The sequence below is a fragment of the Apteryx mantelli genome, chromosome 14 (genome assembly GCF_036417845.1).
Source record: "Apteryx mantelli isolate bAptMan1 chromosome 14, bAptMan1.hap1, whole genome shotgun sequence".
Classification (NCBI taxonomy): Eukaryota; Metazoa; Chordata; class Aves; order Apterygiformes; family Apterygidae; genus Apteryx; species Apteryx mantelli.
This window is the reverse complement of record NC_089991.1, coordinates 14,156,372-14,181,118: the sequence shown is the minus strand read 5'-3', so window position 1 is coordinate 14,181,118 and position 24,747 is coordinate 14,156,372. Positions and strand designations below refer to the sequence as shown.

The following is a 24,747-nucleotide window of genomic DNA, read 5'->3' as shown; positions in this document are numbered from 1 at the left end:
GACCTATGGAAATGTCCAAGGTTGAGTGGAAAGAAAGAAGGAACTAGAACTTGTGGAAGTGAGAATGATAGATCTCATCCTTAGTTTCCTGGGCATGTGGCAGTTTCTCCTACTTTGGCCAGTATCCTCTTTAAAGATCTGTATCAGGCTGTAACATCATTCTGTGAAAGAAACAAAGGGTTAATTTTTCTCTCAAGCTTTTTTTTCTTAAACAGTTTTAAATACAGATGATGGAGATTCGTGAACCTGTATATGGACTCCTGAATTCTAAAGGTTTTCATTGATAGCATCCCTGTACTCCTTTCTTGTTTTACTTCATGTGATGGCTGGATTTTGTTTTTCATTGTTATTGTTATGCTCCTTTATGGTGGCGTGACTGCTCTATGCACACTTCTGATAGACTTTTAATGCATTCCATACCTGTGATATCTGAACTGGCTCAAAGAAACTTCATCTTTTAATGTGCTAAGAAAATGTTAAGCTGGTAATAGTACAGAAAATTCTGTTGGGTTTTTAATTCACTGGAGACTTTGTTGGATGGAGTTGCTACCCTAAATGGATAGCAAGAACTTACTTCCTTTTAAAATAATTTTCTGGTATTGTACTGTTTTAAATTATTTTTAGATTTGACAAGAATACTCTGAAGTTATGTGATGTGCTAATATTTGGTCAATTACTCTCTCTTGGTAAAGGAGGACCCTTGTAGAAGGGATGGAAGGACCCCTGAAGCATGAATTAGTTGTGGGATATATGCTTTCAAGACCAAAGAGGAACAATAACTAAATAGCCATGTTCCAGAATAGTGGGTTTGGATTTTGTAGCAAGGAAGTTATCTAAGCAGTATTGGAATTATGCATTATTATTATTATTATTATTATTATTATTAGATTGTCACTAGCTCTTGAACAAGGCAAGGGTAGTAGATAGGTCATCTTTGCTTTGATAATACTGTGAATTTAAGAATACTTAAGTGCTTTCTTAGGTTTGCAGCAAGGTAACACTGTTGCTTTCTTACTGATAGGTCTACTCTTGGGAATCAAATCTGATATTGCTGCTTTTTCTTCCTCCTTTTTTTTTTTTTTTTCCTCTTCTGACAACACTTCAACTGCTTTGAAAATCTGAGTTATTTTAGAGACTCTTGCAGTTCCATAGGCTGGTAAATGCAGCCTTAAAAAAAAAAAGGGAGGGGGGGGCCTCTGCTCAGCTGTCTTGACCCTGAAAATGTATATTTTCTCCTAATCCCATAGGAATTATTTATGTTAATCACTTGGTTACAGTGTACTTCTCCTAGCCTCTCAGTGACCCTAGCTAATGAGGCCCTCCAAGACAGGAAGGAACAAAGAGTAATTCTGAAGCAGCAAGGGCAAAGGTGGCGTTGCCTGAGGGTTTTTAATGTCTTCCTTTTTGTAGAATGTGCATTTAGCTTCCAAACGACATACCCAAAGGAGTTTTCTTTCTCAATATTAGATCTTCCTTTGCTGCTGTGCATTCCCCAAACGGCATTCTTTCTTCACACTTGACTGAATGCCTTTTAGCAAACCCCTTTCAGGTTCTGTCAGAAAACTGGCTTTTAAAATGACTTGAGAAGGAGAGATGGTGTAGGAGAACTGTTATGGTAAGCAAAGAACTCAGATTTGGAATTACTGGGATTTTAGTTTTAAAACTTTACTTAACTACTTCTTCTCAAGCTGCCTATTATCCTCCCCCCCCCCCCCCCAATAATTTTGATGAAGGAATGCGTGAGGGAACTGTGACTTCCAGGTTACCTTGGTATGAAGGTAACATACTCTTGGAGTATGTCTATTGTAAGACATAGGTATAAAATAAAACTAAAGGCTTTATATAGCCTAGTATTCAAATTGGTCATCACAGTTCTGTTTCAGAGATATCTGAGGTTATGCTAGTTGCTTATAGTATAGCAGAGTCTGGTTCTATCTCTAAGTAGTCATCTTTTAACTTGCATTCATTTGTATGCTTGTGAAATGACAGGAATGGCTTCTCCTGCCATGGGTTAAGACTATGTAAGGGCTGAGAGAAGACAAGCTGACCCTGTATCCAAAAGGAAGTTTGCAATCTGACAGATGTTTTCTCTAAGTCATCATATTACTGGGCATTTTGGCAAGAATTTGGCATTCTGTTTTCAAAAACTGAAGAGAAAAAAAAAAGTCCCTTGAGTGTTTAGTTTAAAATACTTCATAGCAAACCTAGTTTAATACACCAAAATGTAATAAGTTCTTAACTTCTCCACCTATGGGAACTACTCTATTCTCTGAAGATGAAGACTCTCAATTGGAATGTTTTTAGGGTGTTTCTGGGGCCTTTCATCCCTGAACAGGCATGGCTTAATTTGGGATGGCTGCGGTGTCATCTACTGTCTGGTGGAAGCTGCCTCACTTGTCTTCAACCTCTCAGTTTCAACTGGGATAACAAAAATGCCATCGCAGTTCATAAGCCCAATGTAGCGAGACAAGCATTGATTTTGATTTTCCACACCATGCACTTTGGGTATATTTGTACTGGTTTGCCAGCTGTTATGTAAGTAGCTGCAATGTTTCTGTAGCAGGAACAAGATAGACAGCTGTAGAGGATGGAACTTCTCACCCTATTTTCACTCACAACTCACAGGCCTGTGATGATGTGGGTGTACCCTACTTCTACACTGGTCTAAAGCTACTACTCTCCTTCTGCAATGAGCTGCTGCCTGTATGTGCCGGTTTTACCAGCTGAGGACAGACAAAAAGAGAGAAAATAAGGCATTTCTCTGCAAGCATTAGCCCCCCCCCCTTTTTTTTTTTTTAAAGGATTTTTACCTCCTTATCTCTGTCCAGCAAAGTAGTGAACTCTTCCTTGAGCTTCTGTGAAAGAATGGTGAATGATGTGGGGGCAGGCAGGCAAGGTGTTGTGGGAAGGTGTTTGCACTTGTAAAGATGGTGGGTTTCACCCCAGGATGAAGTAGCAGCAGACAGGATAACTCTTCCCCATAGAAAAACTTTTTAAACAAAGATATATATCAAGTTTAGTGTTGTTTATTGTTTAAGCATGTAATATATTCAAAAAGGTCTTTGGAGAAGAGTGTGACTTGTGTATCATAACTTAAAGAGGTCATAATAAAAAACTTCTGTGTACACATATATAAATCCATAGTGCTCAACTTGAGTTATAATTACAGTATATTCTAAGATAGTCTTACAACTTGCATTTTTATTCTTTGTGTTTAAATAATGAATGTTTAATTCAGACTTGGACATTTTATTTAAGATCATTGTAATGAAAGGGTTTAACAGGGTATATGATGACAGACTTTCATTCTGAAAAGTTATGTATCAGACAATTTGTAACCTAAAAGACAACTCTCTCTTCAAATACAGGTTAATGATAGATTTCTACTTGCTTCTAAAACCCAGCATAGTGTAAAACTCTATCTTGAAATGAGAACAGTTTCTTTCTTTTCATATTAAAATACTTTTCCTATAGGAATGTATTAGCATCTCTCAGATTCTGGTGCCAAACTTTTTGCTATGAATAAAAATGCTAATGAATTGTAGCATCTGTTTCTGTAAAATTTTTAACAAACATTCAATAGCTACATCAGCATTAAGTAGATGCAATAGATCTAATTCAAGGTGGCTGCAAAGTGGAGATGCTCCTTCCTGAAGAAGAAAGGAAATGCTTAATGAGCAAAAAGCAGATGGATACTTAAACTTGCAATAAGTTGTTTGGGCTGCTCCGTTTCAAAAATATACCTGTGTTCAGAGTACTAAAGTATATAGATTCATGTTTATGAAATTATGGGTCTTACTGAAACTTACATTTCTTGGACTCTTTCAGGCCCACTGCTCAACTATCCCAATAAGTTTGTCTTAGTCTTGGTTTTGTATAAGCAATTTAAAAAATCATAAAAAAGATAGGGGAATATGCCGACTAGTCTGGTGACTTTTTTCCTACTTGTGTCACTGTACTTTTCTGTCCCTCTTTTGCTCATCTTTAAAAAGCACCTTTCATGATCAGACTTTCTGGTTTTAGAAGTATTCTTTGTTGGTTTTTGGACATTTGATCATAACCATAAGCCTTATCTGAAAAGCACCTTTTCCGGCAGGCAAATTTGAAGAAAAAGAAGATCGAGTTCCAAAGCTGGAGCACTTAAACAACCTGGTGTATATGTACAGCGTGAACGTGGTATTGAACAAGAAAGATTTGCTCAGAATGGAACTGCTGCTTTTGGAAAACTTCAACTGGAACCTCTGCCTGCCCACACCAGCACACTACATCGACTACTACCTCTTTGCTTCCGTTGGTGAGAATGACCTTCACAATGGCTGGCCGATCACCTCCCTGACCAAAGTCAAACCTTTCATGGATACATATGCATATTACTTCCTTGATTTCTCAGTGCAAGGTAAAAGGCTTAATTTTATGCTAGAATGATCTTCCATTTGCCAAAAGGCAAAAATCTGAAGGGAAATAAGGGCTTAAAAACTTGTCATAATATGGATTGCACAAAATTATCTGTGCAGAACAGTATCTCACTTTTGAGTTGTTACAGATGGCAGGTGGCATGTTGTCCTCTTTTTGAGGATAAACCTCGTCACCTTTTAGAAATCTCTAGGTGAGGTGTATTTTTGTTTGTTCTTCTCTTTAGCCTAGAACTCTAACTGGAGAGCCTGTCAGAAAGAGGGACCAACTTTTGACCTGCCACCTCTGTGAACTACTGTCAGTCAGTTACAGGCACAATCTGTCATGCAGTTCCATGTATGGAGTCTTGATTTTGGAAGGTTGTGTCCTATTCTGTATGACATGAAATAATGATGGTTTTTAAGGATTTGGTTTGCAGCACAGCTTCCAATATCTGTCCATATGAGAGGCAATGAACTGCAGCGTCCTTGTAAGCCAGTTTCAACACTAATGTAAATGTATGTGTGCATGTCAATACCTGACTTTGGTTCAGTTGAGACCAAATGACAGTTTTCAGCATAGTGTATTTTATGGCTTTTTCTGAAATTAAAAAACTATAATGAAACCTTTATAGTAGTACAGACAAGTAGTACAGAGATCTTCAGGAAAGCTTCATCCAATTTTGAGAGACTTTCTGGGAATGAGTTAATGCTCTGAGATGTGCGGAACAAAGTTGAGGATTTAACTTTGTCCTGTTTTGCCATTTATATACATAATAGGCTCACTGCAGTGATTAGTAAGAGTATAATCCCTGCTTTTTTTTTATAGATCACACTTTTCTTCTTTTTCGTCCATCTTTGATTGCTGCAGCTTGTGTGTGCGCCTCACGTATCTGTATGCAGATTTCTCCTGCCTGGACAACACAGCTTGAATTGCTAACATCTTACTCCTGGGAGCATCTTGCCCAATGCATTGAAATGATGCTCATGTAAGATCAGAATTTGAGTAACCTGTCATGCTCTTAGTAAGATGTTAATAATAGTTTTAAAAATATATATCTGTATGGTGTTTATTTAGCTATAATTAATATATTGGTACATCTCCATCTTTAGAGAGAGGAATAAAAGGAGAAGAGCAGGTGATTTTACTAAATTCTGTATTTTAACAATATTTGCAATGGGGGAAGGAGAGCAGAGTTCAGTGTTCATTAGGTCTTCTTGTACCAGTTCCTTATGTGATTGTTTGGAAGCTTTTACAGATGGTTGCTGCAAGCTTTCTTGCCTTTGTGTTCTCATTGTACATGCAAAATAACTTGCTGCAGAGAGACACCAGTGTATCCCTAACATCAGGAATGCAGCAGGGAGAGACATTCCAGCACTATTCTTTGCTCCTTTCTCCAGCAAAGGACATGCCTACAGTGCCTCAATACTGGCCTGATATATGAGCACATATAAGTCCTAACAGAAAATAATAATTGTAAAAAATATTTTATATATATATTTTATATATATATATATATATATATATATAGACTGATTTAGATTGGGAGGGATGTTGGACCCTGGAGGTGACTTCCAGAATTTTTACTCAAAGCAGGGCCAACTCTGAAGTTAAATCAGAGTGCTCAGGACCTTTTCCAAGTGTTCACTCTGTCCGAGAATGAAGCTTTCCCAACCTCTTTGGGCAATCTGTTCCAGTGTTTGATCATCCTCATGGTGAAAATGCTTTTTCCTAATATCTAACTAAAATTTCCCTTGTTCCCTCATAGTTATTCACCTTAATACTCTGCCAATACCTATGCAGTGTATTTTAGAATTTCTTTATATTGTGGACTTAAGGTTCCAAGATTCATTCCATCCTTGAAATAAATATGATGCAAAATGATCTATAAACCTGTTGTTAGTGCCTGATGATCCCACCAGGATAGTTAGAAATGAATTGTGATAGCAAAGTAACGTGGGTTTATTGCTGATGGTGTTAATCTATCAAGGGCCTGATCCATAGTTCAATGACAACTTCCTCAGTAGAGACTCGTGCAATTTATTCTTGGAGATCTGGAGTAAGGGTTCCCATAGATGAAAGTAATCAAGATTTATTATATATAGCAAGGGCCAAAAAGCTGATGGTGTAGCCTCACTGGTGAAAACTTTGGGATATATGCAAGATCTAAGAACTTCTCTCTCTGATAATTGTAAATATAATTTGTTTCAGGTATTACAAGAATGATGTCAAAGAAGCTAGTAACATAAAAAAGCAAGTAACAATACAACAACAGCAAGTAATGGGAAATCTGAGCCATCAAACCACTACTCAAGTCCTATTTCAGCAATCCAGCTATCACCCTTTAGCCCAACATTCAGCTACTCTTCCCCAGTTTCAGTCACCAGTGCAAGATTTGTGCTCTGCTTATCGTGACTCCTTACAGGCGCAGAGGCCCAGCAGCCTGCTCGCTGGGAGTGCTAACAGCTCACTGTGCTCTTACGCTGCTCTTCAGGCCAGCCTTCAGCCATCTGCCCAGACTCTGCCCATCCAAACGCCTACTGCTATGCAGGTGGCCATGGGAACAGAGCCCAGACACTGCATCTCCATGGCTTATGGCAGTAGCTACTTCAGTGGTCATCACTCTCATGCAGCTGGGTGTTTTGACAGTTAAGTATTGATGGTGGGGAAAAAAAAGGCGATATCAACAGAAGCTAACAACCCTGTGTGTGAGCCAAAATATTTATCTGAATGAAAACCATAAAGGAACAGAATCCTTACAACTTGCTCATTCGCATGACGTTGATCTGGATCCATTGATCACTGGAAAATGGGTGCCTTTCTGTCAAGGATTGTACTTTTGGCTGTTAATGAGAGAGAGAAATAGAAATGCAATAGCATACCTCACTTAATGTCACTTTGAAAGTCACCTGCATAGAAACCCTATGGAAATTACTTCCTGCTAGTCTTCAGTTAGTGACTTGTCAGAGTTTGCTGAAAGCTTGTGCTGAAGAGTTGTTTCAGGCTGGAGTGCTTGTCAGATTTCTGGCTAAGGAGCCGTGCAGTTAGAGGATGTTCTTGGAAGACGTGTAGTACTCACACTTTCCTAGGGACACATCTCTTGAACAATGGCAGCTTATACTACTAGAAGCTTCTACTAAAAATATACTGAAAAAGGATGTCGCTTAGATGTTAATACTGTTATTCTCTGCAGAAATCAATGTGTAGAACACTTTCCGTTTTCTTTGAGCGGGAGTGATAGTTTAGGAGTAAGACTTGAAAAAAAAGGGGGGAAAAAACAGGCCAGAAGACCACTGAAATCATTTTTGCCTTAAAAAACCCACTTGGAATCTAGATGTGGTGCTGCTGAACAGAACATTGCTCTGTCTTCGCTTATCAAAAAAACCTCAATCTTAAATCATCGTTTAGATCTTTAACATGTTGCTGCTTTTTGAGACTGGAGACTATTGTTAGTAAAATTGTTTACAAGCTTTATCAGGGATTTAATATTACTTGAAGAAATCCTCTTGGGAAAAAACTCTTGAAAGAGGTTCATTGCCTTCAGTTATTTCATCTTTTGGGCTTAATGTCTTGTGGCAGAAGTTCAAGCTCAGGAGAGAGGAATTTGTGCTAATGGAGGCAGAGATAGGGAACTGGCTAACTTTACAGTTGAAATTAGAGTTTGTTTGATTACAGAGCTAGATAATGATTTTTTCAAATAGCATCTTGGCACTCTATTGAAAATATAGCTGGTAAACTAAAGATCACATTGCTGCTTTGCAATGGACACACCTACTGTTGCATATCCAAAGGTTTCCTTTTTAGCTGAAACCGGAGATGCTGGCTCAAAAAATTCTTTGTAGTTTTTCCTTTTCCTTTTTTCCTTTTCCTTTTCCTTTTCCTTTTCCTTTATAGTAATGTGGATATTTACAAGGAACAGACTTCTGCAGATGTGAAATTCTGGTTTTGATATGCAACCACTATTGTGAATTTCTTTGAAGGCAGTATTGTTTGTTTGTTTTAAGGTTCTCAGGACAGCAATACAGGTAACGTGCAATATGTTTTACTGACTTGAGGCAGGTTTTCAAAGTCACATGTCAGTCAGTGCTGTTTTGAATTGTAATTTTAGAAAACTGTTTTTAAGGGTGTTTTAGGGTGGAGGGGAAAAATTAGCCTGCACGCTAATGTGTGCTTGTGTAACTGTCTTACCAGAATGCAGTTTTTGGTATGGTGGTAATACATTTCCTCCAAGCAGCAGGCTAGAAGAATTTTTTGAAAGTTTCATTTTTTAAAAAAATGCGAACTGTAAGGGAAGAGGCAGTGCTCTTCAGAAATGAGTCAAGAAGTTTAGAGAATTTAGTTCATCGCTTATTCTGCTGGTTTTATATTTATACTAAACTTTATTTTCAGAAGGTTTTAGTGTATTTTTAGTTATAATTTGTCATTCAACAGACATAAAGAACCACATATATGTTGCAGTACTTTTACGTGTTTTTTCTTTTGTTTTTTATCACCTTTATAATGCAGGTCATGCACCATGTTATACTTTGGACTGATATCACACTTAATTGTGAAAATACTTGTGAAGTTCCTAATGAAAATTTCCAATAAACAAACATAAAACTGAAGTGGCCTTCTTAATTTTATAGTGTTTTTCCTTAGCTTTTAAGAACTAACGAAGAAGATATGTCTACACCTTAAAAATACATCATTTGAGCATCCACAGTGTTTTACAGAACAGAAGAGTAATAGGATTAATGTCAGGAAAAGGCTTTGCCAAACTGTGAAGGATTAGTAATATCAGGAAGCTGGTCACTACATAGGAAGTGAGGTCCTATTCCAAGTTTAAAGTGTTGGTATATAAGGAAGTATAAAGTGAGCTGGGGTGATGGCTAAAGATAGGTGGAAAATATGCAGGGACATGGTAGGACATAATATAGGAACTGATTTTTCCAGCTTATGTGGCCAGTATTTCTCAAAGGGTGTCATCTTACTTCATGAGATGAAAAGACTGAATAGGAGAGCGTGCGTTTGTATATTCAACCTTCTTCTAGCGACTGCACGTTCTACACAGGAATTGTCCCTTGACTTCTCTACGTTGTGCTTGTGGCTTTGCATCAACTATGGACTTGAGGCAGATAAAGTCCAATAGCAGCCTCTGAAAGGGATGGACAAGACTTCTGAGAATTTAGAGCTGACCTAATATTGCTTTGATTGAACATCCTCTGCAGAATGCTTTAATGTTTCTGGGAATTCCACTCATTTAATTTTCAGACAAATATTTTTTCATGTGACTATCATTTCTTGTGTGAAGGCACACCTCTTCAGAAAGAGAAAATGTGGAAGAGTTCAGACAACCTAAAGACATTTTTCTAAACATTATTTTGCCACAGTTAGTTAGTTAGTCTTGGAGGGAGTTGCAGAGGTGCATGCAAAGCCGAGTTCCTTTTTAAAAAAAGGAATGGGTGCAAAACATCTACCTCATGCTTGTGCTGTTTGATGCTGTCAGTTGCAGCCTGTGCATAGATCAGAACTTTTACAAGCCGATTAACTTGTACTTCCCTAGCAGACTTCATATGAAGTAATAAAAGCTGCTGCAAAAGCAAATTCAGAGAGATCTGGGTGGGAATGGAAAGAGAGAAGCTTAATTTACAAAACAGGATATGGCATTAGTAACCTCCCTAGATGGGAGGGAGTTGCAGAGGTAACCAAGCAAATGAGAAAGCTGACATTAATATAAAAAAGAGGTATTAATGAGTCCTGACAAGAGCCCCAGCAGGGATATAGATAGAAAAAGGTCTTCTGATGTTAATCAGACTTCAAAGATTAAAATGAACTTGTTTAAAGATCTTAGAGCTGCAGCTTGCTGGTTAAAACAAGGAGAAGTATAACCTCCATTTTGTGAGAGAGTCACAACTTAGTAGCTGTGGCTACTTTGCAAATACAGTTTGATCCTTCTGTTTTATCAAGTCTTAAGTACTGTAGAGAATGATTTCCATTAAAGTTGATATAATGCCCTTTGATCAGTTTAATCAACTCATCAATCAATCACACATGCAAATTGTTGCTTAATAAAATGTAGCTTAGTGTTGTTCTTCCTGAGAAGTGTCTCTAGATACTAGTAAATGTCTCCCAAACACTGATGATTTTGACAAGCACCCTTCGGGCTGTTTATTTCGCTTTCTATGCCGCCATTTCAAGACAAGCCTAAAAAATGTCCTCAACTGAACTTTTTCCCCATGTGAAAGCATCTCTGCTTCTCACCTTCCCTTCTGCCTCCCCCCGACCCCCCAAAAGAAACCAACCAACAAATACCCACAGACCAATGGAGTGGGAAGTAGTTTGTGCTTGTTCTTCTAAGCCTGCTCTGTGAGGCTACCAAATGTTTTAAGTGTACTAGAAGGACTACAAAGACAACATTTGCTCCTTCTAATTTCCATTCAAAGTTGTTCCCTGTGCTGTGCTGCTACCACTGCTTGTGGATCAGAAAGTGAACTGGATCAAGGAATCACGCAAAGTTAAATAACAGAGTTAATTTAGCATTTTTGGTGGGATATATTATGCTGTTCAGACAACAGCTTTTACTTATTCTTGCTCAGCACATCACAAGACTTCCAATGGGCAGGGCAGAGTGGCAGCAAAGCTTTTCTAGTATGTATTCAGATTCCTCCCCTTCTTCCTCTTGTGTGTTATTACCCATGTTCCTGAATGGTTCACAAACCTGTAAGAGGGCTTTGTAGTCTCTGATGTTTCTGCCTTCATCCAGAATTTAGGAACTGAACTGGCCTTCCTCAGTGAAAAACTTTACAATATCTGCCTTATTCATTGGCCAAAAGAGACAACAGAGGGGCACTCTTTGGAAGGCAAAGTAAATAGCAGACTGTAGCTTTCGGAATATCATAGATCAAGGTCACTTAGGATGCCTGGACAGTAAGCATCAAGCTCCCACAACAACACATAGAGCTTTTGTTTGCCCTTTCAGAGCAGCAGCAGATCTGTAGTCAGGGACAATAGTTAGTTTAGGAATAGAAGAAATTGTCATGCAGCACAAAATGCACAGAGGTTTTGCTGGATTGATTATTGCATTTAGTAGCTGTCTAGATGGAACCATGAAAGCATCGGTAGTGCTGAATTTGTAAACTTTCATGTTGGCTACTGTCATTGCTTGGTAACAAAATGTGTGGATTTCAAGTAACTAAACCAGCATAAAAGTCCGTGCACAACAAACGTATTTCCTGCAACAGGTTACTGTCAGGTTTTAAAAGTGTTCTCTTTTTTTATAGCTTTGCCAGAAAATAGAACATAATAATTGCCAATGCTTTCAGTAGTGAAAGCTTGGTGGCGGTAAAAGGACCTTCATGTTAATGTGTTCCTTTCCTATTTTTGAATTTGAAAGTTGTAGAACTGGATTTGTAGCAAAGTATAAAATTTTCTAGAAAGTCTAGATAAAATCCCATTCTTCTTTTAAAGTTTTTGGTGTCTGTCTAATGGCAATAACTACTTTATTGGATGCAGAATGTGAAAGGAAAAAAGTGCCAGTTAAGTTACACAACAGTGAATATAATCACGTTTAGAACTGGAATTAATGGCATTTGGCTGCTTCCATTTTGTTTTCAAAGCAGTGGATGACCAGATATCATCATCTTCTCTTTTGGAGCAGATTCTTATGAGTACATTTGATTTAGACAAAATAGTCCAATCTTTGAGAAGACTAATGAAAAATTAAGTGGATGAAAGCTATGACTAATACAGTGAGAATGAGGAGTGGTTACCTCTCTAGTCAGCTAGCTGTGACCTGTTAATTGGATGAGCAGATAAAACAAAACTACCTCCCCTCTCCCCCGCTTTTTAAAACTATATCCCTCTTGATGTTGTTCCTTAACACTAGTTTGTTTAGGGCCAGCATGAGTAGTCTGATATGTTGCTTTTTTCCTTCGAAAATTTGGTCAAATATTTTTTCCATAATTGAAGTTTTGGGGGTTTAAAAGTTCTTTTGATAACAAATTTGCCTTCCCCCCACTAATCTTCATAGAAACCTATATATCTGTATCCCTTAAATGACTGGAAAAGCCTATTTATCTTACATTCATTGAAGTTAATTTTACTCTGAAGAAAACATACTGACTTACCAATGAGTACAAGAGCAATCTGTGTCAATTCAATTTTCCATTGAGATGCTTGATGTAGTAAGAATTTCTCACCTCTTCATAGCTTGTTCCACTTAGCAAATATATTTTTGAGCATGTGTCTAAATGTAATGCATTTCTTGTAATTCTAAGTTCCATATTTTACCCAAAGTATCTTATGATCACATTCTAGTCATTCAGAGTCATGATGACAGGGGTTGCTTCCCTTCCCTGCACAAACTTCAATAACTTCAAAATGGGGGCTTTATTGTGTGGTTCTGATGACTTTTCTATTTCCCTCTGATAACAGAGAGTTAGCTGACACTGAAACACATGAAAAACTAAAATCATTATGCATGGTCTGCCAAAGGACTTTTCACTAGGATTTACAGCATTGTTTTAAGTTTTCAGACAGCTATCTGTGAAATTAAGCAAAAGTTTCTGCAGCTGGCAGAATGTCTCAGTGTACGCTCCAGAAGACCCATGCTAAAGGGCTGACTTTGCAGCCCTGGGATGTTGTGATGGTGATTTATTTTGACAGTTTTGCTCAGTGTTGCTTTCAACAAAATCAAGGCTACAGGTAGGGAAAGTAGAATCCAAAGAGAGTGTTCTTGTTGAAAGAGGAAGAAGAAAAAATTAGTGGTGCTTATGTTGTTCACCAATATGACTGAAGAGATTTAATTTCAACAAAATTTTGTTAAATTAGAAGATGTATTTGTTGTATGTATCAAAAGAATGTTCTAAGATTGAAGAGGTTTCAAATTGGATTCATGCTTCTCCAGGTTAGGGTTCAGCACCATGCTTTCTAACAGAGTACTTGGAAACAAAATAAAACATTGAGCAACACTTGGTCATAAACTATGTGCAGCCTGTTCTGGCAAACTGGTGACTTATAGAGCCTGTGTGAAACTGTGTTTCTATTGAGAAGAAACGGAAAAAGCAGCTAAGAGCCTTTTTTAAATTAAGATACCCAGAATGATTGGGATTATTAGTCATGTACATGGCCTATCAGAAAATGAACTTTTGTGTACACCGGACACATGCCCTGGGCTAGTTACCGATTAGCAAATGGTGTTTGCGATTAGCTAGATCAAGTATCCAGAAGGCAAGAGACAGCTGGAAAAAGCACTTTACAGTGGGTCTCTGGAAAGGGAAAGCTTTGTGGACCAGATACTGATTAAAATGATTCGGAACTGTGAACCCCAAAAGTGTGCCTATTTAGTTCTTGTTGTATTCAAGAAAAGAGGTTTTCATAAGCGTTCTTTGTAAATAAGCAAGATTGCATTAAAGAAGCAACAGACTCCAACTTCTCCCCAAGAACCAGTCTGCAAAACCTTAAATGTCCCCCAAGTACTTGAGTCAAGAGACTGTACTGATGAGAACAAAGTAACCATGATAGCAGTATTCTGAGAAAATCAATGCTTTAGAACTGATAAAAGCACGTTTTAATGATTGGTTAACCAATTTTATTTGTTTTAAAGCTCCTGAATTTCTTCCATGCAACCAGCAATGAGGTAGAAGACTTTCCTCAGGTCTTGTATTTTGATATAAGCCTTGGGCAGAGTACTGTCCTATTCTCTAGTCCGAAGCTGAAGAGACCTATTAAGTAGTTGGTAGACAACATTTGAGTATGCCAAGTATCAATTATATCCTGAAACATTTGAACTAGAGCAACCATCACTAAATGCTCTTTGTGTCTTATGATTTTTATGAGGCTTTTTTGTCAGATCTTTAGGAACTGAGTAAGTACCAATGCTGGGAATAATATTACTCTGAAAAAATTCTTCATGTTTGTAATGCAAAGAGAAAGATCAGACTGTATTTTATTAATTTGTATTGTTGCTTATTTCTCAGTACACTGGAAGACTGGCTTTACTGCCTTAAGCAATCCTTTTGCTGATTCTTTTGTAGGTTACACCACCAGCAGTAGAAATCTGGAATAAAGAACAAACCAAAATATGGTTGAAAAGAGTTGGAGCTTCAGTGTCATAAATGAAAGGACATGGTAGCTAGCTCACAGAACCTACCCTTTAGTGAAGCCAGACTTACTTTTTGGTGAGTGTCCTGATCTACTCTGAAATATACTGTGCATGAAGATTCTTACGTGACAAAGAAACACAATTTCTAAACAAGGATTTAGGGATAACTTAAATGTATTCTGTGTTGGACTTCGCTATCACCAACTCAAAGATATTTTTGGGTATGCTTCTTTTTAAGCCAAGTGAGATACTGGTTTTGAAGATCAACCAAATGATTGACAGTGTCACTTTCAGTGATGATGAGAATCCTTTCTTGATTCACAGAGTAGTTTACTTGTGGGTGGTCTCTGCTGAAGACATACCCAGACATATGTCACTAACACACACGTAAATCACAACTCAGGAAGGTATTTGAGAATTGGAAATCAGCATGTTTCAGAACTCCATCTCTTTTACAAGTTTTAGTAAGTATTGTTGTAGTTCTGGTAATCTTCCAATGCCATATGAGTTTATTGTTGATAAAATAGGTTGCTATTTGAAATCCAACCTCTTTTGAATTTATTCTTTCCTTGGTAAGATTGAGGAAATCAATAGGGTTCTACAGAAATTACAGACATTCTGTTAGGAGTTAGCAAGATAGTTTTCCAGAAATGAAACAAAGTTCATGAAGTTCTATAAAAAGTACTTACTTATTAAGTAGCAGGTTAAAAGTTTTATATCTATTTTTTTCTATTCCTGAGGCATATGCATAATGAATGCAGTCAAAGATGTAGACATTTGGCAATATTTCAGACTAGACACTCCAGTCTCTTACAGCTGTAAAACTGTGTGTCTGTGCCTAAGATACCCGATACATTACAAAGCCACTATAAATACATGATAAAAAGTTTGTTCACTGCATTTTGGATTAAACCAGTCAAAATTTTACAGGATTATCTAGACTGAAGGTAGTTAACAGTCTTGCTTTGTTTTTTTCTAAAGGTATGCACTCAAAGTTCAGGGCTGCTGATCTTAAGATGCTTTAAAGTAATCTGGATATTTGAGAACTCACCTCTACCAGCTTTCCTCCAGAAATCTCTGCAGTATGATGATAGTTGGGAAAATCTGCTACTATTTTGCCATCTTCCATTTTAACAGTTGCCTGTAATAGAGAAAGGTTTAACGTTCTTTGGGCTTACTGGTATATATATTCTCAGATGCACTGTAAACATCTGATGTTTAATGTTCTTACTTTAAAACTTATAAAATTTGCATATTACAGATACAGCTTCCTGAAGAAGACTAAAAATCCTTGTGCTTTAGTTCCTAAAAATAAACTTTCACAATTTAAATAGAAAAATATTGAACTAACAATACATGCAAGTTCCATATTTACACAGTAAATCACAGACAATCTTTGTTCATAAACCCCCAAATGATCTGGCTACAGACTATGCTTCTCATGTTAAGTTCTCAAGGTTTTATGTGGTTCTTTTGTTTTGACAGTGAAGTAAAAGGTGTAATTTTATGAGTTAATTTTTAAGTAGCACTCTCAGATATTGATAACATGCCTGCAGCAGCACAAAAGTCACTGTGGACCAGTAACATCAATCTTTAGCTTAGATCCTCACTTTCATACCTATGTGTATGAAAAGAACCTAGGGTTCACCCAGCTCATTCAAATATAGACAAACATAACTGCAAAACCTGCAGTCACATCTTTATATTATAGTATGTGCCAGTTGCTGTAAGACCTACTTTTGCATGGAAGGAGTATGCCAGGATGCTAATATGTAAAGTTCACAAATAATACAGCAGTTCACCTGACAGCCAAAACAGGCTACACAGTTCCATCACAAAATCAGTCTTGCCTATGCTTTCAGTCATAAAGAGATTAGCCAGTCATATTGTGAAAAAAATTCACAAAATGAAAAGTGGACATTTTTACCAGATATAAGGAAACCACCCTACTAATTTATGTACTGTGCAGTGGCACCACACTAAAAGGCAGTGTTTTCTCTATTGAGAGTCATTTACTCTGCCTCTATCTTTGGCTGTGTAATATGCTTTAGACTGCTGAAGTATCCAGGGGCACAAAGAAGAGGATGGAATTTTTAATATTTTTAAAATGTAAAGTTTGTAATAAGTTGATACAGTAGACCAAGCAGAATTGTATCTCGTTCTGTATGTAAAGTTTCACAAAGATTTCTCAAGACCAAAGACATACATGATTTTTTTTTTTCTTCTCTTAGTCAGAAAGGTATAACTAAAAGAGCACTCTGGGAATCATGAAGTGCAATTGCTTTTCTCAGTTTGCCATAGTTCCTATTGCAATTGCTAGTTTTCCTGTCTCTTCAGTATGTATAAGCATCTATTCAGTGATCTTGTAGGGTTCTAGACACCTCACAAATACTGAGTTTAGTTTTCCCAACTGTCTGATCCTTTTAAGCAGATTTAATGTAGTAAAGCAACCTTTAGGCAACTGCTCCTGTAAGCAATTTTTGATCAGGCCAGGAAAAAAATCAAGATCTTCTGATTCATTACCCTACGTATGAGAACATTAGGTAAGTTTCCTCAGCGCTAGAGGCTCCTTAAGTTGCAAATTGCTGCCTATTTCCAATAGGAAGGATACAGAGACATTTTTCTCTTCACTTTCCACAGTCCTTTTCTTAAGACTCAGGCACAGGTGACTTAAATGTGAGCACTGCTGTCAGGCACAGGCATGCTCCACTCGCTGTATGGTGCTGGACAAAGAGGACAGCTGTCAACCACTTCTTTGGAATTTTAATGAGCATTATGTTCGCTTGAGCCATGACACCAGTAGATGCTTGTCACTACCCTCATTCTTTATTACTACATACAGTTCTGAAGATCTAGCTCTCTAAAATCAGATTTATATATTTTGCTAGGGACATTCAGGAAAAGAAAAATATATACATTTCTAAGCTATGATGAACAGAAAAAGCTATGGCAAACAGACAAAAAAACAAGGTAAGGAAGAAGTCCCTGAGTGCCTTGATTTTTTTTTTTACTCTAAATTAAAAAATAACAACTGAGACAGTATAGAACTTGAGCTAAATTAATTTACCTTGAACTTTTTACCACCCATTGTCTCCAAATCTGCTTCCTTGCCAATTGTGAATTTGTTGGTCATGGAGTGGCCTCCTGGATAATGCTGCGACCAGGTGAATTCATTTCCATTCTGTGCCACCTCTGTGACTATTTTTAAATTCCTTCCCTTTTCAATGATGTCACTGGGGATACCTTAATCAATAAAAAGATGCAATTTATCAAATCTAATATCCTATACCATACTAACTATATTTGAATTGAAGCATACTAATGGTATATTTTTTCTCAGAAATTGATGATTGAAGTTTTTTGTTTTTTTTTTTACAGCATTATCAAAGATCAGAGGTTAAAATACTGGTATACGGGAAGATACAGGGACATCGATACATTTGCTAATATAATAGGTTTTGGTCTTGCTTCCATTTCCCTTAGAAACTATATACAGAATACATATATAGATATAAGGTATATACAAGATAAATGTTTACTTCTGCTTGCTCAGTCTACATATGCAGATTCATGAAATGTCATGTGTATGAACTTGTGTCTGCGCTATAGAGCTACAAATACCTATTTACTATTTGTAATTAATGTTTAAATAAATGAATGCAAGCTCCAAAGTTATGGCTGCAGATTCTAGTTTTCCTGAGAAACTTTACAGGGATAATCTCTGCAACAGGCTTACGGAGTCAGTCTTCTGAAAGCATTCACAAAAATCTGTTCCTGTGTAAGATAGCGACAACTATTTTCGTATCCAAATTTATACTTTCACTGATGAATACTTAGGACAGAAAAAGTGATCTTCATGATCATTATACTGCAAATATCTTAACCCTTCATTTTGCTGCCACTGAAAAGGAGTACTATTGCTGCAGAACAGGCCATTTCCTGTGGCTGACAGTGTGGCTGACTCTCCTTGCTGAAGTGCAGAACACTCTTACCAGTCTCAGCTCCTGTTGATCCCAGTACACTTTAGGAAAAAGTCCACCCCTGCCCTTCTTCTTTTTTAAGTATTTTAAACTAATTTATAACCATTAAGACTTGCTTTCCAGGACATACTTACCAATCTTCCTCGTGAAGTCATCGTAGTTCTCATCGCTTTCTACTTCATATTTGCCTGTGAATGCCATGTTGCCCTGGTGATATGGCTGGTAGAGCAGAAGAGCTGCTGGGACAAAGAAGAACAGGTAAGTGCAGATGGCCCAAGGCTCTCGTTTTATAAAGCAGCCCAAGCTGTTCAGCCCACCTATACTCCACACCTCCTGGAAATTACTTTTATGATCTAAATATGTGAGTCACTAACATGGATGGCATTGACCTGTATGAAAGTTAAGGTTATAATTCAATTATAGATCCTTGTCAGTAATTTGTAGATAAGCAGAAATCAAGGGCAAATGCTGGTTTTTGGTTTTAGTGCATATTTAAACAATGTGTTATATATATAACTCAAAGATTCTAGTGATTTGCAGACAGTATGGAATAAAGGTAAAATCTGTTACAAAGAAGTATGGAGAAAACAGCTTCAAAGCAGTGACCTGATATCACAACCTTGCTATATTTGTAAAGAGATCCTATATTAGTTAAAATATGAAAATAAGAGGCAAGTGCACAGATTCCTAAGTAACCCTGTGAGGACCCAGGCAATACCAAGGTTCTGGGGAAATTACTGTACCTGCATATATCTTATCTCTACATGGGGAAAACAACTGTGAAATATTTTACACTAGTTGGATGAAGTATGTTAGAATAGTGCACGGCACCATCTTCCCATATCTTATTTAGTATCAAGAGACAGCGTTTCATATTTTCAGCAAATGTTTGCACAAAGCACAAAAAATATACTTATTTTGGAAAAGCAGAATCAGAGCTCTGATTTGTGTAAGGTAAGTGTATAGTAAAAGTCAGGGAGTCTGCTGGGTAATTTAGAATGCACAGAGGAGATGTCCTGTACCGAACAAATCATTTGCCACACAGAGACAGCAGGTAGGAAATTCCCAGCTGCTGTATATTGTAAATTGCTCCATTGGCTGAGGATATATACCAAGTTTTCATGTGAATAAAAACCTTCCTAGGATTTACATGCAAACAGTGTCACAGTATTGGAATTTTATTTTGTTAATTAAAATAATAAATTTGGGAAACAACTGAAAATCTACTTTTACCCAGTTGTATAGAAGTATGGAGAAATATTTAACTAATAAACTTATCCATACTCCACTTTGTCAGAGAAGGGGAGATACAACAAGTCTAATGACCCTGTGTGAATCTCAGGATGAAATTCCTTAATATTCTCAAATAACTGCATAACTTCATGGGATGGAACTTCAGGAAAACGTCAAATATCGTAAGTCATGATGGTATTGCATCATTACTGTAAAACTGTACGAATTCGAAACATTGCTACATCTAAGTTTTATTACCAATAACATTGTCTTTGAGTTTACACAGTCAATTGTCCACTCTCTCAGTTGGTGCTCTAAATTCTGCATGTTGTAAACCAAATACAGTCTGCAAAGTGTTTCACTTTGTTAAGATAGAACTGTGCCGTCTAGTGAATCTTGCCTCCCAGAGGTCCTTTCTAGTAATGGGCACCAACTGGCTACATCTTGATGACATATTGAAGATTATGTCATACTAGCATTAAATTCAAGGGGAGCTAGAAATAAGACAGCCTGTACTGACCATTTTGTCACACTATTCTATCAGCATACCAGTGTGAACAATAACTCCTTAAATTAGGATCTGTCAGTTGGTTTTTAAGGCTTTTTATTATTCCTAAATGGATTTGCTATATATACATATGCACATGGCATATTACTTGTCAGGGCATACTGCAGCTAAAGGAGAAAATCCTCCCTAAGTTCTTTAAGGATGGTTTTTAGTTAGGGAGCAGCTTTCTTTTATATAATGCCTGTGTTGTCCCTAAGTTACACAGCTTTTAAACCAATTACAGAATGCATATGAGGTTTGAATAGGAAAATGTTTCCTGTACTATAAAAACTTCTGCAGTTTCAAAATTTTTCCCTACAGAGGGAAACATGAGAGGGATCCCAGAATAACATATTGACTGGTGGATGAAGAGTTTTGAATCAGGCAGGAAGGGAACTGTTAAAGGAAAAGAATTTTCTGACCAGAAAAAGCTTCAGAAAATCATGAGTCAGTTTTGTGAGAGATTATATCTATGGACTGGAAAAGATCTTGCCTCATGCTTATTAGTCGGAAATTTATGTTGTTTCTGTTCTTTTTCCACCTACTATCCTCCTGAAGCCTGACAGAGAAAGTAACTTCAAAATCTTGCATCTTCTTATAAAAGAAGATACAAAATTTTCGGATGAAGATGTAATTTTTGAAGTTGATAACAACCTTTTTAAATTATTGGTTTTGGTATGTGTTCTTGGCAGTAAAGCAATTTTCTAGAACAGATGCAGAAAGCGAACATGAGGGAGGCATAACAAAATCACGGTCAATTTGTAAAATAAAAATGGAACAAATGTCCTAGGAATTACTGCCTTCCCACCCCTCACCCTTCACTCCCCCCATATTTACTCAGCTTTAAATTGTACCACGCTGGGCAGTGGCTGACTAGATTGTGCTAGAGTTTATGCCACCACAAAAGCCGTGCCATCTGCTCTCTGAATGCAATTAAAAGGATGTCTCCATAGTGGAAATAGAAGAGAGCCATATCCCTTCCCTCTGTGAACATTCTCTGTGTGCTGTGATTAGCATTCGAAACACACGGATGTGGGAGAAAAGTACATAACCGGAGATTTCTGTATCAGTTACAAATACCTAAGATTCAGGGAAGAAACAGAGAAATTTGTTGAAATTCGTATTTGTTGAATATTTCCTTTGCCCCTTTAATTTTAAAAAAGTCTGTAAGATGATTCTGTCTGTTTGCAATCATATTTGACACTTATTTTTTAATTAAAACTCCTTCAGCTTAATCCCAAGCTTGCTGAGTTCAATGAACAATTGTGCAGAATCAGACCACTGGAAAGGAAACACCCTTTATCAGCTGGATTCAGATTCTTAGGCCCTGTACATAGGAAGAAAAATAGCTTTTGCATGGAAAATAATGAGGTGATTGCACATGCAGAGAAATCTCAGGTCTTAGTGCCATACTGAGGCTAAATAGAGACTAGTTTAGCTACAGCAGTGTAAACTCTACTTTGTCATTAATAGAGGCCAAAAACCTAGTAATTTCACTCTCTCAGATTCAAAAACACCATTTATAGGAAGGTATCATCAACCCCATTCTATACATGAGAAAGCTGAAACACTAAGAAAAAGTGACTTGTCAAAGCTTATAATATAGTAAATGGGTGGTGTAGCCAGAAATAAATCCTAGGTCCAGGCATTAATCCATCGTCCAAAGGATGGCACGTTAATTTAAGCATCCTTATAATAAACAAGACCTTAGTAACAACAGAATCACAGAATCGCTGAGGTTGGAAGGGACCTCTGGAGATCATCTAGTCCAACCCCCCTGCTCAAGCAGGGTCACCTAGAGCACATTGCACAGGATTGCATCCAGGCAGGTTTTGAATATCTCCAGAGAAGGAGACTCCACCACCTCTCTGGGCAACCTGTTCCAGTGCTCTGTCACCCTCACAATGAAAAAGTTTTTCCTCATGTTCAGATGGAACTTCCTGTGTTTCAGCTTGTGCCCGTTGCCTCGTGTCCTGTCACTGGGCACCACTGAAAAGAGTCTGGCCCCATCCTCTCGACACCCTCCCTTCAGATACTTGTACACATTGACAAGATCTCCTCTCAGCCTTCTCTTCTCCAAGCTAAACAGGCCAAGCTCTCTCAGCCTTTCCTCATAAGAGAGATGTTCCAGTCCCCTAATCATCTTTGTAGCCCTTCGCTGGACTTGCTCCAGTAGTGCCACATCCCTCTTGTACTGGGGAGCCCAGAACTGGACGCAGTACTCTAGATGTGGCCTCACCAGGGCTGAGTAGAGGGGGAGAATCACATCCCTCGACCTGCTGGCAACACTCTTCCTGATGCACCCCAGGATACCACTGGCCTTCTTGGCCACAAGGGCACATTGCTGCCTCATGGTTAACTTGGTGTCCACCAGCACTCCCAGGTCCTTCTCAGCAGAGCTGCTTTCCAGCAGGTCAACCCCCAACATGTCCTGGTGCATGGGGTTATTCCTCCCTAGGTGCAGGACCCTGCACTTGCCTTTGTTGAACTTCATGAGGTTCCTTTCCGCCCACCTCTCCAGAAGCAAACAACGAGAGCTCTGATACACTCAGACACCAAGGGAGTTTTACACCAGCTCCACTGATAGACTGGAAGAATCTTAACTACTGTTTAGCACAACTTACTAGCAAATCCTCAAGGTTAAGATTCTTGCCTTCTCCGTGTGGCCCTGTATGTTTCATATACAGAAAGGCAACCAGTGTTGGGTCCCAGCTGGGCTTCTGGGCAGTGGGTGACCGATGAGGCTGTCCTCAGGTTAGTTGAGTGCTGAAGGCCTCTGTCTTGCAGTAGGCTGTACCAGACAGAAGCCCTGCATGAATAACCCTGTAAAGAAGGTAATTGAACTCAAGCCATAAACTCTTCTGTTTACAGAAAATTTATTGGGGGACAATGTCACTGGTGTAGTAATACCACAGGGACCTTGGAAGATAGATCAAACTGTAGATAAGAAAACACCATCATTTTCTGAAACAGGAAAGAGATAACCAGATTATAGGAACTGTACTTGACTTTTGATGTTATCTCTCTTTGTAAGATCAAATTATATTGACAGCTTTCTTGAAACATGATATAAAAATGCTGACATCTACACAACTGCACAATACTTAGAGCTTGTCTGCGCTGGGAATGTGGTGAGCACAGACCCAGTGTATAGTACAGTAAATTACAGAAGAATAGCTACTTGACTGGGTGGGTCAGTCTTGACACATGCTAAATATGAGTTTATTCACCTTCAAGGAGTTGAAAGCTACTCCGTACACGATAGTTCCAAGGGAGTTTAGGAATAAGGGTATGACTACATGGTGGTGGTAACTGGGCTTGCTCTGGGGAACAGAGTCAGTTTAGAACAACTTTTGAGCAAACATGCCATCGTGTGTACCTGTCCATGCAGATGGATTTTTAATGTGCACTGTGAATTTGCACCCATGTTTCTGCTCACTAATTCTGAAACAAATCCTTATTTTTGTTCCTGTATGGAAATTCAATAGCGTATTGGAGAATGAAGAATTTAAGTAATCTTCCAAATACTGAATCAGGACAATGTTTATTCCAAGAATAAATGGATGAAGGCCCTCTGAATCTACTGAGGTTATGGTCACTTGCATGATTGCTAAGGCTAGCCATCCAATTTCTTACCTTTTCAGTTTCAGCTAAACAATTGTATCCACTTAATGACTTTACACTTTGCATTTACAGTATTTGTGATTTTCCTGCCTCTTCAGGGCTGTGAGTGTGTAATGTTGTGCTTGCTTTGTTTTTGCATACCTTCCAAGCAATGCTTCATCCTTGGTGGGCTGGACGCAGAACTAAATAGTGCAGGGAACTCCAGAATTAGCCACTAAAAAAGGAATAAATTAAAATAAAATTATCCATGTCTCTTTCAAAATACACAGGATTACATGTATTTAATCCATTCCATCTATTATAACCTAGGCATCTGCACACTGTTGCAAATACGCATAGTTATGTTATACTTCTATTTAACAGAACTCAGTTCAAATCCAACTGAATTAAACAACTATAATTGAGACCAGAGGAAAAATAAAAGTTGCTTATCTGGCACAAAATAAGAATTGTAATGAAGTACGACAAAAGAATAAAAAGCTTCAGGTGTAAAAGCTGAGAACAGCTTTCAGAATGTGGCCATTATCTTCAGTTTACTTGGCACTATCTATTATTTTCTAACAGAGGAAGATGCAGCTGTTCTTTATGTAGGTCAAATAGAGCATCATTATGCCATACGAGACAGTGTCTGCCATCTGGTGGCCAACTATCCGCGTCCACTCTAGCACTCAGCGTGTTGGTACAGTCTGCACTGCCTTCACCCATGCACAATCCCCCTGACTTCAGCTAAAGTGTGCCAGGGTTTGTAATTAGCCTAGTACCACAGCTGAAACTCCAAGCTAAGGCTCCGGTCTCCTCACTGGCTGACTGTAACCAATTTCCCACCTGAGCTAGATGTAATTGGCTTGACAAGAGTCATGTTAAATGTATCAGTATTTAGGCAACTA

The 24,747-nt window shown here is 38.0% G+C and overlaps 2 protein-coding genes across 11 annotated transcripts in view; one reads left to right on the top strand and one right to left on the bottom strand.

Moving 5' to 3' along the window:
* CCNJL (cyclin J like) overlaps nt 1-8,999 on the top strand; it is a 28,563-nt gene extending 19,564 nt beyond the window's left edge. Inside the window, exons 4-6 of the mRNA XM_013953660.2 lie at nt 4,097-4,396; nt 5,221-5,380; nt 6,604-8,999. Coding sequence (XP_013809114.2) covers nt 4,097-4,396; nt 5,221-5,380; nt 6,604-7,045 — 902 coding nt within the window. The 3' untranslated portion in view covers nt 7,046-8,999. The remainder of the gene's footprint in view (nt 1-4,096; nt 4,397-5,220; nt 5,381-6,603) is intronic.
* Nucleotides 9,000-14,302: 5,303 nt separating this feature from the next.
* The window catches only part of FABP6 (fatty acid binding protein 6), a 44,957-nt gene continuing 34,512 nt past the window's right edge, over nt 14,303-24,747 (bottom strand). For 9 of the 10 annotated variants that reach the window (XM_067304966.1, XM_067304962.1, XM_067304967.1 and 6 more), the window contains 5 exons: nt 24,002-24,074; nt 18,591-18,695; nt 17,544-17,719; nt 15,528-15,617; nt 14,303-14,431 (listed from right to left, as the gene is read on the bottom strand). In XM_067304966.1, coding sequence (XP_067161067.1) covers nt 14,378-14,431; nt 15,528-15,617; nt 17,544-17,719; nt 18,591-18,695; nt 24,002-24,074 — 498 coding nt within the window. In that variant the 3' untranslated portion in view covers nt 14,303-14,377. The remainder of the gene's footprint in view (nt 14,432-15,527; nt 15,618-17,543; nt 17,720-18,590; nt 18,696-24,001; nt 24,075-24,747) is intronic. The other variant, XM_013953693.2, reaches the window with a different exon arrangement.